General features: G+C 46.0%; 2 protein-coding genes across 3 annotated transcripts in view; one reads left to right on the plus strand and one right to left on the minus strand.

Annotated features, from left to right (window-relative positions):
• Positions 1 to 725, plus strand: part of MYO15B (myosin XVB) — a 41,278-nt gene extending 40,553 nt beyond the window's left edge. Inside the window, exon 65 of the mRNA XM_027654233.1 lies at positions 18 to 725. Coding sequence (XP_027510034.1) covers positions 18 to 77 — 60 coding nt within the window. The 3' untranslated portion in view covers positions 78 to 725. The remainder of the gene's footprint in view (positions 1 to 17) is intronic.
• Positions 726 to 1,205: 480 nt separating this feature from the next.
• The window catches only part of RECQL5 (RecQ like helicase 5), a 37,131-nt gene continuing 25,938 nt past the window's right edge, over positions 1,206 to 12,398 (minus strand). For both annotated transcript variants that reach the window (XM_027654263.1, XM_027654264.1), the window contains exons 9-20: positions 9,788 to 10,015; positions 8,241 to 8,340; positions 7,701 to 7,737; positions 6,845 to 6,903; positions 6,640 to 6,716; positions 6,065 to 6,158; positions 5,465 to 5,605; positions 4,481 to 5,148; positions 4,186 to 4,264; positions 3,076 to 3,327; positions 2,495 to 2,567; positions 1,206 to 2,385 (exon numbers count right to left, since the gene is read on the minus strand). In XM_027654263.1, coding sequence (XP_027510064.1) covers positions 2,285 to 2,385; positions 2,495 to 2,567; positions 3,076 to 3,327; positions 4,186 to 4,264; positions 4,481 to 5,148; positions 5,465 to 5,605; positions 6,065 to 6,158; positions 6,640 to 6,716; positions 6,845 to 6,903; positions 7,701 to 7,737; positions 8,241 to 8,340; positions 9,788 to 10,015 — 1,909 coding nt within the window. In that variant the 3' untranslated portion in view covers positions 1,206 to 2,284. The remainder of the gene's footprint in view (positions 2,386 to 2,494; positions 2,568 to 3,075; positions 3,328 to 4,185; positions 4,265 to 4,480; positions 5,149 to 5,464; positions 5,606 to 6,064; positions 6,159 to 6,639; positions 6,717 to 6,844; positions 6,904 to 7,700; positions 7,738 to 8,240; positions 8,341 to 9,787; positions 10,016 to 12,398) is intronic.

Here is a 12,398-nt window from a genome sequence, read left to right on the forward strand (position 1 = left end):
GATTTGTGTTTTGACAGGCTAAAGAACTGTACCACACGCTTGTTGTCATCCTGGACAAAACAGAGCTCCACTCCTAGAGCCTGAAAGGAGAATGACCAAGGAAAACAGCTGTGTCTCTCTTCCTTTGTACTTGATCAGTGCTCCCTGACCTGCCTTTGGCAGAGAACACTTCCAAAAGACAGCCATGACCTGAGACAGCTGCTTTCTAGGGCTGCCACCACAGTGTTTGTTGATGGACTGTACCACAATCTCACCCCTGGTGACCTGCCATTCAGTACCCAAGTACTTCCTTGAAGCAATCCACGCTGTGGATAAACAAACCACAAGGCCCTTTCCACACCACAGTTCCAACAAAGAGCAGCTGAACTGATGCAAGCACTTGCCTTCAAGCAATGCAGTGTGGAAGTCCTCTTTTCTTTTTTGAATTAATTAACATTAGCAAAGCCTGGTGCTTGCTAGAGATTTGTGTATCCCAATGCCCAGCTGAGGCTATGCAATGCCTGCACTGGCTGCTGGTGTTTTCCAGAGGCCAGTTTTGTCTCTACATTGATATGCATAAGGCCCTGGAACAGGACTGGTGAAGCAGGAGTTTACAGAAAGCACCTTAATTGAAAAGCAGATCAGTGTTAATAATACAATTAGCACATATGCTGGGGCACAGATTGAGCTGCAATGGTACGAAAGTTTATTGTTAATTAATTTCTCACTGACATAATTATATGCATCTGCTTCCCTCTACTATAAAGAAGTCAGTCATGTCCATGCAGCTGTCAGGCTTCAATGATGGCTCCATGCCCACAGAGGAAGCATATTCAAACAGCACTTATATTGTAGTAGAGTGTTTTGGGTTGTACAAAAATGCCTAATTTATTTTTATTGCCCTTTAGGAAATTGCAATAAAGTAATCACAGATATGTTTTGAAGGTGTGGCGTGACAGATCTTGCATCTTAACCCGGGAAAACTGACCTGCAAGTAACAGGCAAAGCTTGATGAAAAAAGGCTGTCACTGTTGGCAGGGGAGGGGATAGATCTGAGGGTGCTAAGTGCAAGCCATGAGGCACAGCTGGATTCTTGTTGGTGAGGTGATTCCAGCAGGAACTGCAGCATCTTCCCTGTCAGGTACTTCCCTTCAAGTGCTGCTTAATGGATCTTACACCAGTCTGTATGAGTGAGTGGTAAGAAAAAGCTTCCAGGAACAGTCCACAGCAGCTATAACATTATTTTATTGTCAGTTCTGCATATACTTTAGTACATCTAAAAAAATACATCTGTGGAGTACAGTGCTCCAAAAGCCTGACCGATGGCCTCTCAGCTGCAGATCCCTCAGCAGCACTAGTGCCTGAGGCCACCAGCCTCTGTGGGCATGGAACAAAGGCAGAACCCAATAAAAATCCAACAGGAGGGACTTGTGCCAGGGAATCAGGTTAGGTCCCATATAAACATAGCAGCAGAGACACCGCAGTGTCAATTTGAGGGTCACAGCAGTACCTGAACCAGTTCTAACAGCAGCATTGCCCCCTGTATTGCAGACTTTTGGTGAGGCACAGGGGGCAAATATGGCTTTAGGGGTTATAAGAAAATGCTGGAAAGTGCTATTGAGGTTAACACTGAAAGAGCATCACCACTTAAGTTAAAGGGCAGACAAAACTAGACAAAGTTTAAAAAAAGTTCACATTAAAAGAAAAAGAATTCCAGTTTCTTCACCCTCAGAAAGTAGGCATTGCCTGCACGGTAAGAACAAAACACTTCCCTCCTGCCCTTCAAAGGAAAACATTCCATGCAGGAACTCAACCATGGAGTTTGTCATTGGCAGCCCTGAGCAAAGCATAAGAACATGTAGCATAAGGCTTCTAGTGGTAACACTGAAATAAGAACTAAGACAGGGAGTGAGGGGAGGAGCCATCTAGGAACAAGATGCTATCCCAAAGCAGAGTCCCAGCTGGAAAGTCTGAGCCCTTCCCAGACTGCTGCAGGGAGTAGAGGTTGGAGGCAGTGCAGAACATCTCAGGCAGCAGCCCCTAATAAACACAGCAGGTGCAACTTCACACCTCTTGGTCCTCGAGGGCTTCAGCACCCCAGTTATTGGAGAAACTCTCTGTAAGTTCACAGAAACTGGTTTTCTGGAACTGTTTGTCACTAAGGACAGAAGTGAGCAAAAATGCAGTAGGGGAAAAAAAAAAAAATCTCACTTCTGCATTCTCACAAAACTCTCCATGGCAGAGTTCTTCAAGATCCCCTGGTCATGCTGCTGGAGGAAGGAAGACAACCAACAGGATGCACAGATCAGCTCTCCCAGCTCTGCAGCTCCTGCCAGTCCGCCTCACTCTCACACCTGACCCTTGTTTTGAAAAACTCCTTGATGAGTCTCTGTGCTTCCTCCTTCACTGCAAGAGAGGAAACACCACCTCTGAGTCGAAATTTAAGACATCTGCCACCCCTAAAGACATCCATCCACTTGGCACTGAAAGAACCCCAGGCTCTCAGTGCTCTCACCTGTCTTGCGGGCAGGGTTCTGCTCCTGGGTCAGTAAGTGAGACAGGTGCCGGGCAAAGCCCTTAAACAGCTCCTGCAGAATCAGGGAAGACAAAGAGCAGAAAGCAGACATCAGTTACCAGACTGTTCCCATGTTTGTCTTGCCCTCAGCATGGGCTGGCTGCAGCACACACCATTCCTAGACTGAGACTACAGGGGTGTTGCACACCTGCAAACACACCCGACCCTGCAGTGCTGGCACACACAACCTGCCTTGCAGGACACATCAAGGAAACTACACCAGAATTGAACCTGAGCTGTTGCTGCTCCACAGGTGGGAGTTAAAAGTGTGCCAAAGCTTAATGTGAAAACATGAACAACCATAAATAAGTGTGGAACTAACATGATACCACTCCAAACATACACAAAGCTTTTTGTGGGAGAGGTGAGTTCCTGCACCTGGAGTCACTGAAACAGCACGTACCAAGATACAAGTTGGAAATGAAATGTGGTATCCAGATCATCTCCCCCCTTCTTAGAGCCCCAGATCACTATGAGCTGTAGTCTCCTTCTGCTAAAGAGGGTCATGAGCTGTGCCCTACCTTGGAAGCAAATTTGCCACCCTTGTAGAACGGGGTCAAATATTTGACAACGATGTCTGCAGTGTCTTTGAGGGACACGCCTTTTGTCACTGGCTGTATGGTCTTGCTGGTTCCTTCTTTATCACACTGTTCTAAGTTTGAATCAAAAGTCACCTTCTTCTTTGTTGGACCAGCACTTTTGCATTCTGGCTGGGACAGAATAGAAGGTTTTGCCGCTGTCCGCAGCCGCTTTGTTGCGGGACTTTCCATATCCTGGAAAGGAGACAGAAGAGAATCAAACCCACCACTTCCTGGAGCAGCATTCCACTTCCAAGCACCCACTACCTTCCAGGACAACAAATCTTTGCAGCATCCTGCAGACTCTCCCTACAGTGAATACCACATAGGAATCTCTGTAACCCATTTTGCTGTGCAGACATAATACACTATTTGCCACACAAAGGGACTTTGAGAAAAGCCCTTTAAGAACACCACATTTAGAATTACCCCGTGCTCTTATCAGGGCAATTGATTGCTAGACCCTCTTGTATACAAGAAAAACTGACTGGGAATGATTTTTCAGGATCCCTGCTGGGAATACACCCCTCAGGAAGAATCAGCCATGTCAGGAGTGCCACATGTCTGTTCAGTTTGAAAGAAAAGAAGATTGCACTGTTGCAGAGACAGCTGGCAGGCAGTCTCAGATGCCAAATGCAGAAGCAGAGACTGAATGGCAAGGCAGGCTGTGAGTACAGGTCACTTCCAAATGGTCCTGGGTGTCACTGGCCTGTGGTTGTTCCCTGAACTTGAGAAAGCAGCTGCTAATTATAGTTCATTACAGATCTAGAAGGGGTCGAGAGACTCATTCCAGGCAAGTCACCAGCAAGGGCACAGTCACATGTGTTGCACACAGGAGGAAACAATGCAGTGGAAGGGAAGCTCTCCACTGGAATGGACACCAGGAATGCAACACAACTGGGGTTCTCCTCTCTGGTGCAACTGCAGCTGGGCCCTCCCCAGATAAATAACACTCTCAGGTGAGGTTCAGAGCAGGAGCATCACTCTCAGAGAGAAATTTGGCATGAGACAAGCAGAAGAAATAGAGGAAATTAGTATTCATTGAAGCCTTACCTCAACTGATCCTGCCCGCTTCCCACTCTCACCCTCCCCAACAACAGGTAACTCAGTTTCTGAGACGTTTTCAGCAACACTAGTGGGAAGAGTGGAGAGAAGGCCAACTGTAATTATTCCACAAAGAAAACATCCCTGCATTCACTGTTAGTGGCTATGAGACCCTCCATGGTAAAGCAAGAGCCTCCCTCACCCACCCAGAGACCTCATACAGATTCCCAGTTTCCAGGACAAGTCTGGTGGGACTCTGCAGCTTAACAGGGCAACAAGGGGAGCAGAGAGAGAGAGATTTTACCTGGACTTCACATCAATTTCTCCCTGAAGGAGTTCAGATTCAGCAGTCTGCTGGGTCTTAAAATCCTCCCCCTTATCAGTCTGTGTTACTTCTGTTTCTCTCAGTTCTTTATTCTCTGCCTGGGACTGTCCAGTCAGATCTCCAGAGACATCTCTGCCTTCCTGAGGTGTTGGTTTCTCTTGACACGTGCTTTGAGAAGAAACCTGAGGTAGTGTGCTTGCAGAACAGCCCTCTTCCTTTGCTGAGCTGCAACTTTTGGCTTTAGAGCCACCTTTGGAGAGGGAGAAGAATTTGGAAATATCTTGTGATTCTTTTTTAGCTGCTTCTGCGAGCATTTGCTGCTTCTTGCTACGTTTGGACTTCTTAGTGGGGCTCTCCCAAAGTGCAGCCTTTGTGTCTGGACTGGGTTGCTGTCCCTTCTTTTCAGGGTGTATTTCTACCCCAGCACTCTCACACATTGCTTGGGTTGCTGTTTCTTCCCTCTGGACAACAGTGTTTCTGGTGTCCAGTTCCAGACTGCAGCTGCTGTTGTCTTGCCCATTTGGACAATCTACTTCTTTTTTGACAGGCTTTGCATCACTCTCCTCCTGGATCTTCAGCAGTTCTGAGGCTGTCTGGAACAAGTTGGATTTCTTTGGAAATCCTGCTCCCACACGCTTGGGTTTGAACTAGGGAGAAAGGAGGAAGAAGAAAGTTTGGAGGTGATATCCCTATGTGCAGAACCCTGAAAGGAGCCAGGTTTCTGCACACAATACACCACTGTGGACAGCTGTAAGGTGAGGGAGGCTCTAAATCTGACATCATCACACCCATCAACTGAGAAATGAGGGAAATGCATTAGGTTAAATTCCCAGTATGACAGATAGACAAGGAAAAGCAATTACAACAGAAATATATGGCCACAGAAAGGATGTAAGATAAATTAATAAAAAAGCAGAAGGACAAAACACACCATTCCCTCCTGTCTATCCCATCAGTACTCACTGAGTAAACCTGGGATGCAGGGAGGAAGTCCTGTTCTGTTGGAGACCCAGATTTTGTTTCCAAGCTGCTGTTGCCACCAGTTCCAGACCCATAAACTGAGAACAACTCTCCTTGTTTGGAGGCTTTGTTGATTTCTGCTACCTGAAAAGAGAATGGAAATATCCTCCAATGGCCAGAAATCTTTATGCATTCCTGCCTTTTTACATACTAAGAGCCACAGTGGCAAAACAAACATCTCCCCTGGAGAGGTGCCTGCTTCAAGAACAGAAATATCTTCAGAGAGACTGATGGCAACCAGGTAACCTAAACCAAGGCTTCTCTAGTGTCAGCAGCAGCCTGGGGAATTCCCCATTCCCTTTACTGCTACAACAAATCTAGATAAGCTTGCACTGGAATGTAGATTTCCAGGGCCTGTAAAGCCAACAAAGATGTGGAACCCAGGTGATTCTGGGCCCTCTTGGAAACAAAGTCAAGAAGAAAGATTTGGAAGACATCCAAGGCAAAGCAGAGCTTCTCCTTTGTCCTTCCCACACAAACTCTGCCCTATTTCCCCTTGAGCTGAGGCCACACCACGTTCATACAGCAGGTGTATGTCCCTACCTTCTTTAGCACAGTTGCCTTGTATGAATTTGCCATTTTGCTGGTCTTGAAAGCTTCATACTCCATTTCCACTGCACAGGCATGAGGGTCTGACCTGTAACACAGGCTGGGGTGATTTCTGGCAAGACACACCTCTATGTCTGCAAAGGGAGCACTAAGGCTTAAGTATCTCCCAGAAAGTACAAAATTCACTCCCTCCGGTGCAAGAATAAGTGATAGCTTCCAGTTATACCCTAAGGGATGCAGTGGTGAATTGCTGAGAATGGAAAGGGTGATGAAAACACTTTTCAATCAAAGTCCTTTTGCCCAGAGGCTCAGTTTGAAAAGTACACTATCCCCACCTTGTGGGACAGGGAAGAATTGCGGCTCCTGGAATCAAGCTGATTTACCAATCGGCCACAGGAATCCTCATATCCGATCCTGAACATCACTAACAGAAAGATGCTGTTAAGTGAAACTACATCCTTGGACAAAAAATTCTTAAAAAAGCATTCTTTGAGAATGTTAATTCTGCTCAGGGAGAGTAGGCCCTGTGTTAAGAGACTCAGTATGTACCCCTTTTCTTCATCTCATACCCTTTTCCTCCTGCTGCTGGATTCTTCTGGTTGTTGCTCAAAGCTTCTTCCAGCATCTTCAAGCAGTGTTCCCGTCCCTAGGAAACATGGGATACTCAGACACGCTCTACAGAAGTCACAGTGCCCCTTGGACTTCCATCCCTGAAGGAGTAAGAACGGGGCAGGCAGAATCTTTGTTGCTCTTTACTGGTCAGTCATGATTTACCTTCACTGTGAGCTTTGGGATCCTCCTGCTGCCAGCATCCTTAAGGGGACAGTCTGCACCTGCCACAGGAGAGGCATTTGGAAAATAGTTACAGCTGGGCTGTGGCTGATCAGAACATCTCAGCTGTCATGGAGAGGTGCCAGTCCAGTACTTCCCAGCATTCTCCTCCCTGCACTGTCACCCCAAGGGCCATGACAGTCACCCTTTTTACCTGGAAAAGCTACACACTCCAAAAGAGGAGGCAGAAGCCAAAGTAATATTGTTCTCTCTGACTGAGAACATCTACTTTGGAGGTTATGAGCAACAGCTTTCCAAAATTTTCCAGTCTTAGGAAACTGTTTTTCAAAGAATTGCAGCTCTTAGGAAACCCAAATCTATCCTGTTCCCCACAATATCAACCCCAAAAGTTCCCAAAAAGCCTGAATAGAGTATCCTGACCTACCAGGTATTCTTTTGCCACAGTGTAAGAACTACACTGCTAGACAAGGTCCCATGCAGCACAACTACAAATAGTAAAGTTTTTTAGCAGTTTCCCTATAGCCCACTTATTATTATTATTATTATTACTGCTGCATAATTACTGCAGAAACAGCCTACAAAGTCAGGTTAGAAAGTTTTTCTTCTCTCTTGCTTATTTGAACAAGTTGTTCAGAAAGATGCATTCCATATCTTCACGCCAACCAAAGCTAAGCTGTGATCCATCTCCTCCAGCCAAGCTTTCACAGCCAAAAGCTTAACCTCTGTGCCTGGGGACTGATACCTCCAGTGGTGATGCCATATAAATTACACACAGCTGCAAAATACAAGACTTTCTTCTCCCAAAGAAAATCCACTATAAATCAAAGAAGGTATTTACTCGGAGGAACAAAATCTTCCTTTTCTGGTTCTTTGCCCTGGAAGAAAACAAAGATCAGTCAAACATTTCCATTTCTGCAATGCACATGCAGGTCTAGAAGCACAAGAGACGTATTTTATACCCCTTCTCCAGGGAAAATTGAAGCTGAAGTTACAAAAGCACTGAACAGGCACCAAAATAGGGGAAAGAAGACAAAGAATGAGAATCAGAGCCAAAATTTCACCTTTGCTATAGGAATATATAAGAGAAGCTGACAGGGGAAATTTGTTTTTACTACTACCAGGGGTATTAAAGACAACAGAATCCTCTTGATAGCACTGCAGAGAAACCAGTACATGAATCAGCTGCATTTCTTCCTATTATGGGACTGGCCCAGAATATGGAGAACATGGAAAAAGCAGAGGTACAAAAAGCAAAAGACAACAAGCAACAGCAAGATGCAATAATTTACTTCCACTAGTGGCAGGAAGCCTTTATGGCTGTAAGACAAGCTCACAGCAAACAACCCCGGGCATCTCTTAAGAACTGACACCGACTCACCTTGCGCAGACTCATCTGCTTTTTGTAGAAGTTGTCCCACTCCCGCTTCCGACGCTCTTCATTTTCTTCATCCCAGTTCCCACTGCTTTCTTCATCATACCTGGATAAGTCAGGAAAACAAGAGGAGCAAGCATTTCTGTAGCTGCAGCATTACCTGGGGGACAGGTTTGGAAAGCCTAGGTCACCCCAGTGATGTTTCCCACATCCTTTCTGAACAAGTCTTAGCTTTTAGTTTCACTGCCATCCCTCAACCTGGACGGCTGAGAGTGTCCTCCAAAAATTCATGGGATTTGTTCATTCCATGAACTTTAGTTAGTGGTGGCACGAACTGGTAGCACTTAACTAATGCTCTGAGAATGGAGGGCTCCATTTAAGTTCTTCCAGATTGTCCCATGGGGTTGAGGAGTCACTGACTCCTGCCATATACCTAATCAGTCACTACTGCAGAGATGGCAGAAAGGGCACAGCATCCATTCCTCAGCCTCAGCTGTTCACAGCCTGTTGTAGTAAATGAAATCCCCATCACTAATGTACTGAAATGCAGCAGCTGATCCTCACCACATGTAGCCCAGGAGTTTGCTGCCTCCCACAGCTGCCACTGCCAAAACTTACAGGTATCACAAATCAGAGCTTTAGGGCTGTTGACTATTACAACTTCCAATCAAACAATCATAGGAAACTACAATCAAGTCATGGAGAGGTTCAATAAATCAAGTGGCAAACACGGTGCTGTACAACAGCACTGGCTGTGAGACCAAACACAGTCTTAGGTCACAAGTACCAGTTTCCTCTGACTCAGCCTGAAGAAAAAAGCCACCAGTTTCAAGCTGTTTAAGGTAAAGCAGGGCCAGGCCAGTCCAACAGCACTGTTTATCCTGGCAGAGCTTCACGGGCAGTGCCAGCAGCGAAACTTCATCCTGACAAAGCTGCACAATCACTGCAGCTCAGCCAGAGAACAAGGAGAAGGAGAAGTTGTCACCTCCACACTGCCAAGCATTTTACAGAACTAATCATGTTTTCCACTGCACATATTCCTTTTGCTGTCAGCCTGACAGGAAAACACTAAAATTTCACAATCTGCAGAAGAATTTCACACTGGTACTCCATTGCACCCTCTGTGGTGACTAAAGTTCTGCCAGTGGCCCCCAGCCTGCTGGCCCACAGGCAGCTGTACTGAGTTGGGAATGAAATCTGGACCACGTCATCTTGGTCTCAATTTAAACGTTTTTGATCCTTGTGACTGTGAGCAGCCTGAGCCCACTTGCTGCCTTCAAAAAATTTCAGGCCAGTTTCTTGAGCCAATTACATTCTGCGGGGCAATTCTTAGGTCTGTCAAAACAGCTTTTGGCTCTCTGGGACACGAATGTGAACAAGGCTGCCAAAGTGTGTGGAAAATGGAATTCCAGCTCCTGCTGCCAGGAAGTTACAGGAAAATACCATCCACACAGAAACATGTGCTGAAAATAGGAGTGGCTGGGCCTGCAGCTGGGAGATGCTCTTTTCTCTGATAGTTCCTATGAGCCGAGTTTTATCTCTCCAGCACAGACCTGCTAAAACCTCTGCAGCCTCTCCTCCCGCCTTCATACAGCTCTGGGTCGTAGGCATCCCAGGAGGAACCAGTGGGCCCGATGCAGGTTTTGCTCCAGTTGTTGGTGCAGCGTTCCAGTGACTCCAGTTGCCTTTTCACTGCCCCTGGGTTCTTGCAGAAATCACAGCACTTGTTACAAGGTGGGGTGACATCACCGAAGTACTTGGCTATGGCAGCGTGGCGACATCTAAACACAAGGGAAATGATCTGGTCGTTATTTTTATTCATGAGAACTCCACCCTCCAATGCAGGGTGTTTTTTGATACAGATTTGAGTCTTTTTTTTCCCCCAGAGAATGCCTGTTCCAGCAGGAATCACAGGGCTAAGTGGAGTTCTGTTCCTGGCACATTGCTTAAGGTCTCTCTGCCTCCACTTCCCCACACATGAAAAAACATTGACGTTAATCTCTTCTGCTAAACCCTTTTAGATCTTTGAGACCTGCAAAAGGAAGTTTATGAAATATGCAGTTATTAATTCTGTGTCATTGGCCAAATATATTCCATGTCCTATCAGCATGGCTGTAAGATAAATATGTGAAGAGGCCCTGTTGATCCCTACACCTCAGAGTGTATCTGTATATTCCACATTGAAGAGCTTCTCATTTTACTGTTTGTGGTTTGAAGGTGAAGAAATCTATATCTGAAGACACAGGAATGCAAATTAAATCCCAGAATTAGAGTCCAGACTGAGGTCACAAGGGAGCACCATTCAGGTAACACATGCCTGGGTCTTGATCTGCTCCCACATGCTCCAGATCAGCAGTCAAAACTGGGGTCCTACATCCATGAAAACCAGTCCATTTACTCATAGAGTATTGCACAACCAGTTTACCAGACTCAGCAAACCAGCCATGTGAAAATGATTAGATTCTTCTAGAAATCTTCAAAAGATTTTTGGCATTGGTTTTGGGTATGTAAAATAGAGTTTGGTGACAGAAATATGCTCATTAGCAATACAGGCAGGAAGTAATTTCTCTTCTAGAACACTCCTTAATTTAAACCAGTGAATACACTGATTTCACTATAGAAGAACCAGGAAGCTACTTTTTTTGGGTTTTTTTAAGAAAGAAGAATTTAGAGGAGCTTTTTAAAACTTGAGTTGCACAGCAGAGGTGGCCAGTTGTCTCTCAGTCAAAATGCTGATACTAAATACACAAAAACATCTACTTCATTACGCATTTAGAGATCAAATCCTGCAGCCAAGAGGGAACAAGAGTTATTTTAGAAGGGAATTATTTTACTACAAAGAAGAACAAAGTGGAGATTTTTCTTCTCTGCCAAGGAGTGCCCTAGTTGGCTTACCAACTTCATCTGCAAAAAGTGGGTCACAGAGGGGAAAAGTAAGAGAGTGAGCACTTCATTTATTCTTATTATAAACCCTTTAAGGCACGTCTGAACTTGCCAGAGATCCAACAAATGCAGTTTTCTTCTTAGCTCGCGTGTGTGTTTGGGGGGGGGGACACACAACTGCACGTCTACCAAAGCACCACAAACAAACCCTGCAAGGGTCTGCAGAGGCTGCTCTTTCCCACAGCCCGGCAGGTTGATGTGCCAAGGGGCACAGGTTACAGATTCCCGACTCCACAGCAGTGCTGAAGCACAAAGGACCCGGCACTGCTCAGGTGAGCAGGCTGCAGCAGTGTGACCTTGCTCTGCACGGTGTAGGGAGCTGAAGGCTGGAGAGGGCTACGACAAAGCTGGCTTTATATCCCCCTGCAGAGCCACACTGACTCACTCTCCTCTTGCACTCAAAGAGCTCCTTTCACATGGTGGGGAAGGGTGGGGGGACTGGGATGGGGGCAACACATTCGATCCCCTTGTCCTGCCTTTCCAAAAGAGCTACTGGTGCTGCCTGCCCTGCCAATGCAACGTGACTATAGAAATGTCAGCGAGCTGCAAGTCAGCTTTTTGTTTCCCCAAAAGAAAACAGGCAGGCATTCTCATTAGCCCATGGCTCTTTCTCTCGCACGCACTGATCTGTATGAGAGTTAAGCGAGGCATACAGTAACGGTCAAGCCCTCTCCTCACTCCTACAGCTTAATCACCAGGCTTATGCTGGGGAGGGACATCCACACACACCTCTGTCCCTAAAAGCGAACAAGTGAGATGCCCCAGGGGAGGGCTTTGGTAGAAGCAGAGACCAGCTCTAAACTCACTGGAACTTAAAGAGTTCTAGTTTCTAACCCATCAGCCCTGCAAAGCCAAGCTCCTTCCACCCAGGTTCCTGTAACTGCCTGTATCTTCCTGAAGAATTACCCCATTTCACACAGCCACTTCCACAGCCCCACTTTAGCCAGCGGTGCTCAGGACTTGGATCATAACGGAAATTCATTTGCAGAACTAAGATTGCAACCCTATAATTAAAGTCAAAAGGCAAACCCCAGAGTTAGTAACAAGGATGCTGGGGGTAATCACTGGATTACATCACTGGATTACATTTTAACAGAACATGAGAGGTCCTGAAACATAGTCACTTGTGCATTATCATCAGAGGGGAAAGCTCTCCAAGTCATGTGGGCACCTGACTAATACCCACAAGATGGAGATGATTTACATAAACTAATGGTAGTC

The sequence above is a fragment of the Corapipo altera genome, unplaced genomic scaffold (genome assembly GCF_003945725.1).
Source record: "Corapipo altera isolate COAL_440 unplaced genomic scaffold, ASM394572v1 343, whole genome shotgun sequence".
Taxonomy (NCBI): domain Eukaryota; kingdom Metazoa; phylum Chordata; class Aves; order Passeriformes; family Pipridae; genus Corapipo; species Corapipo altera.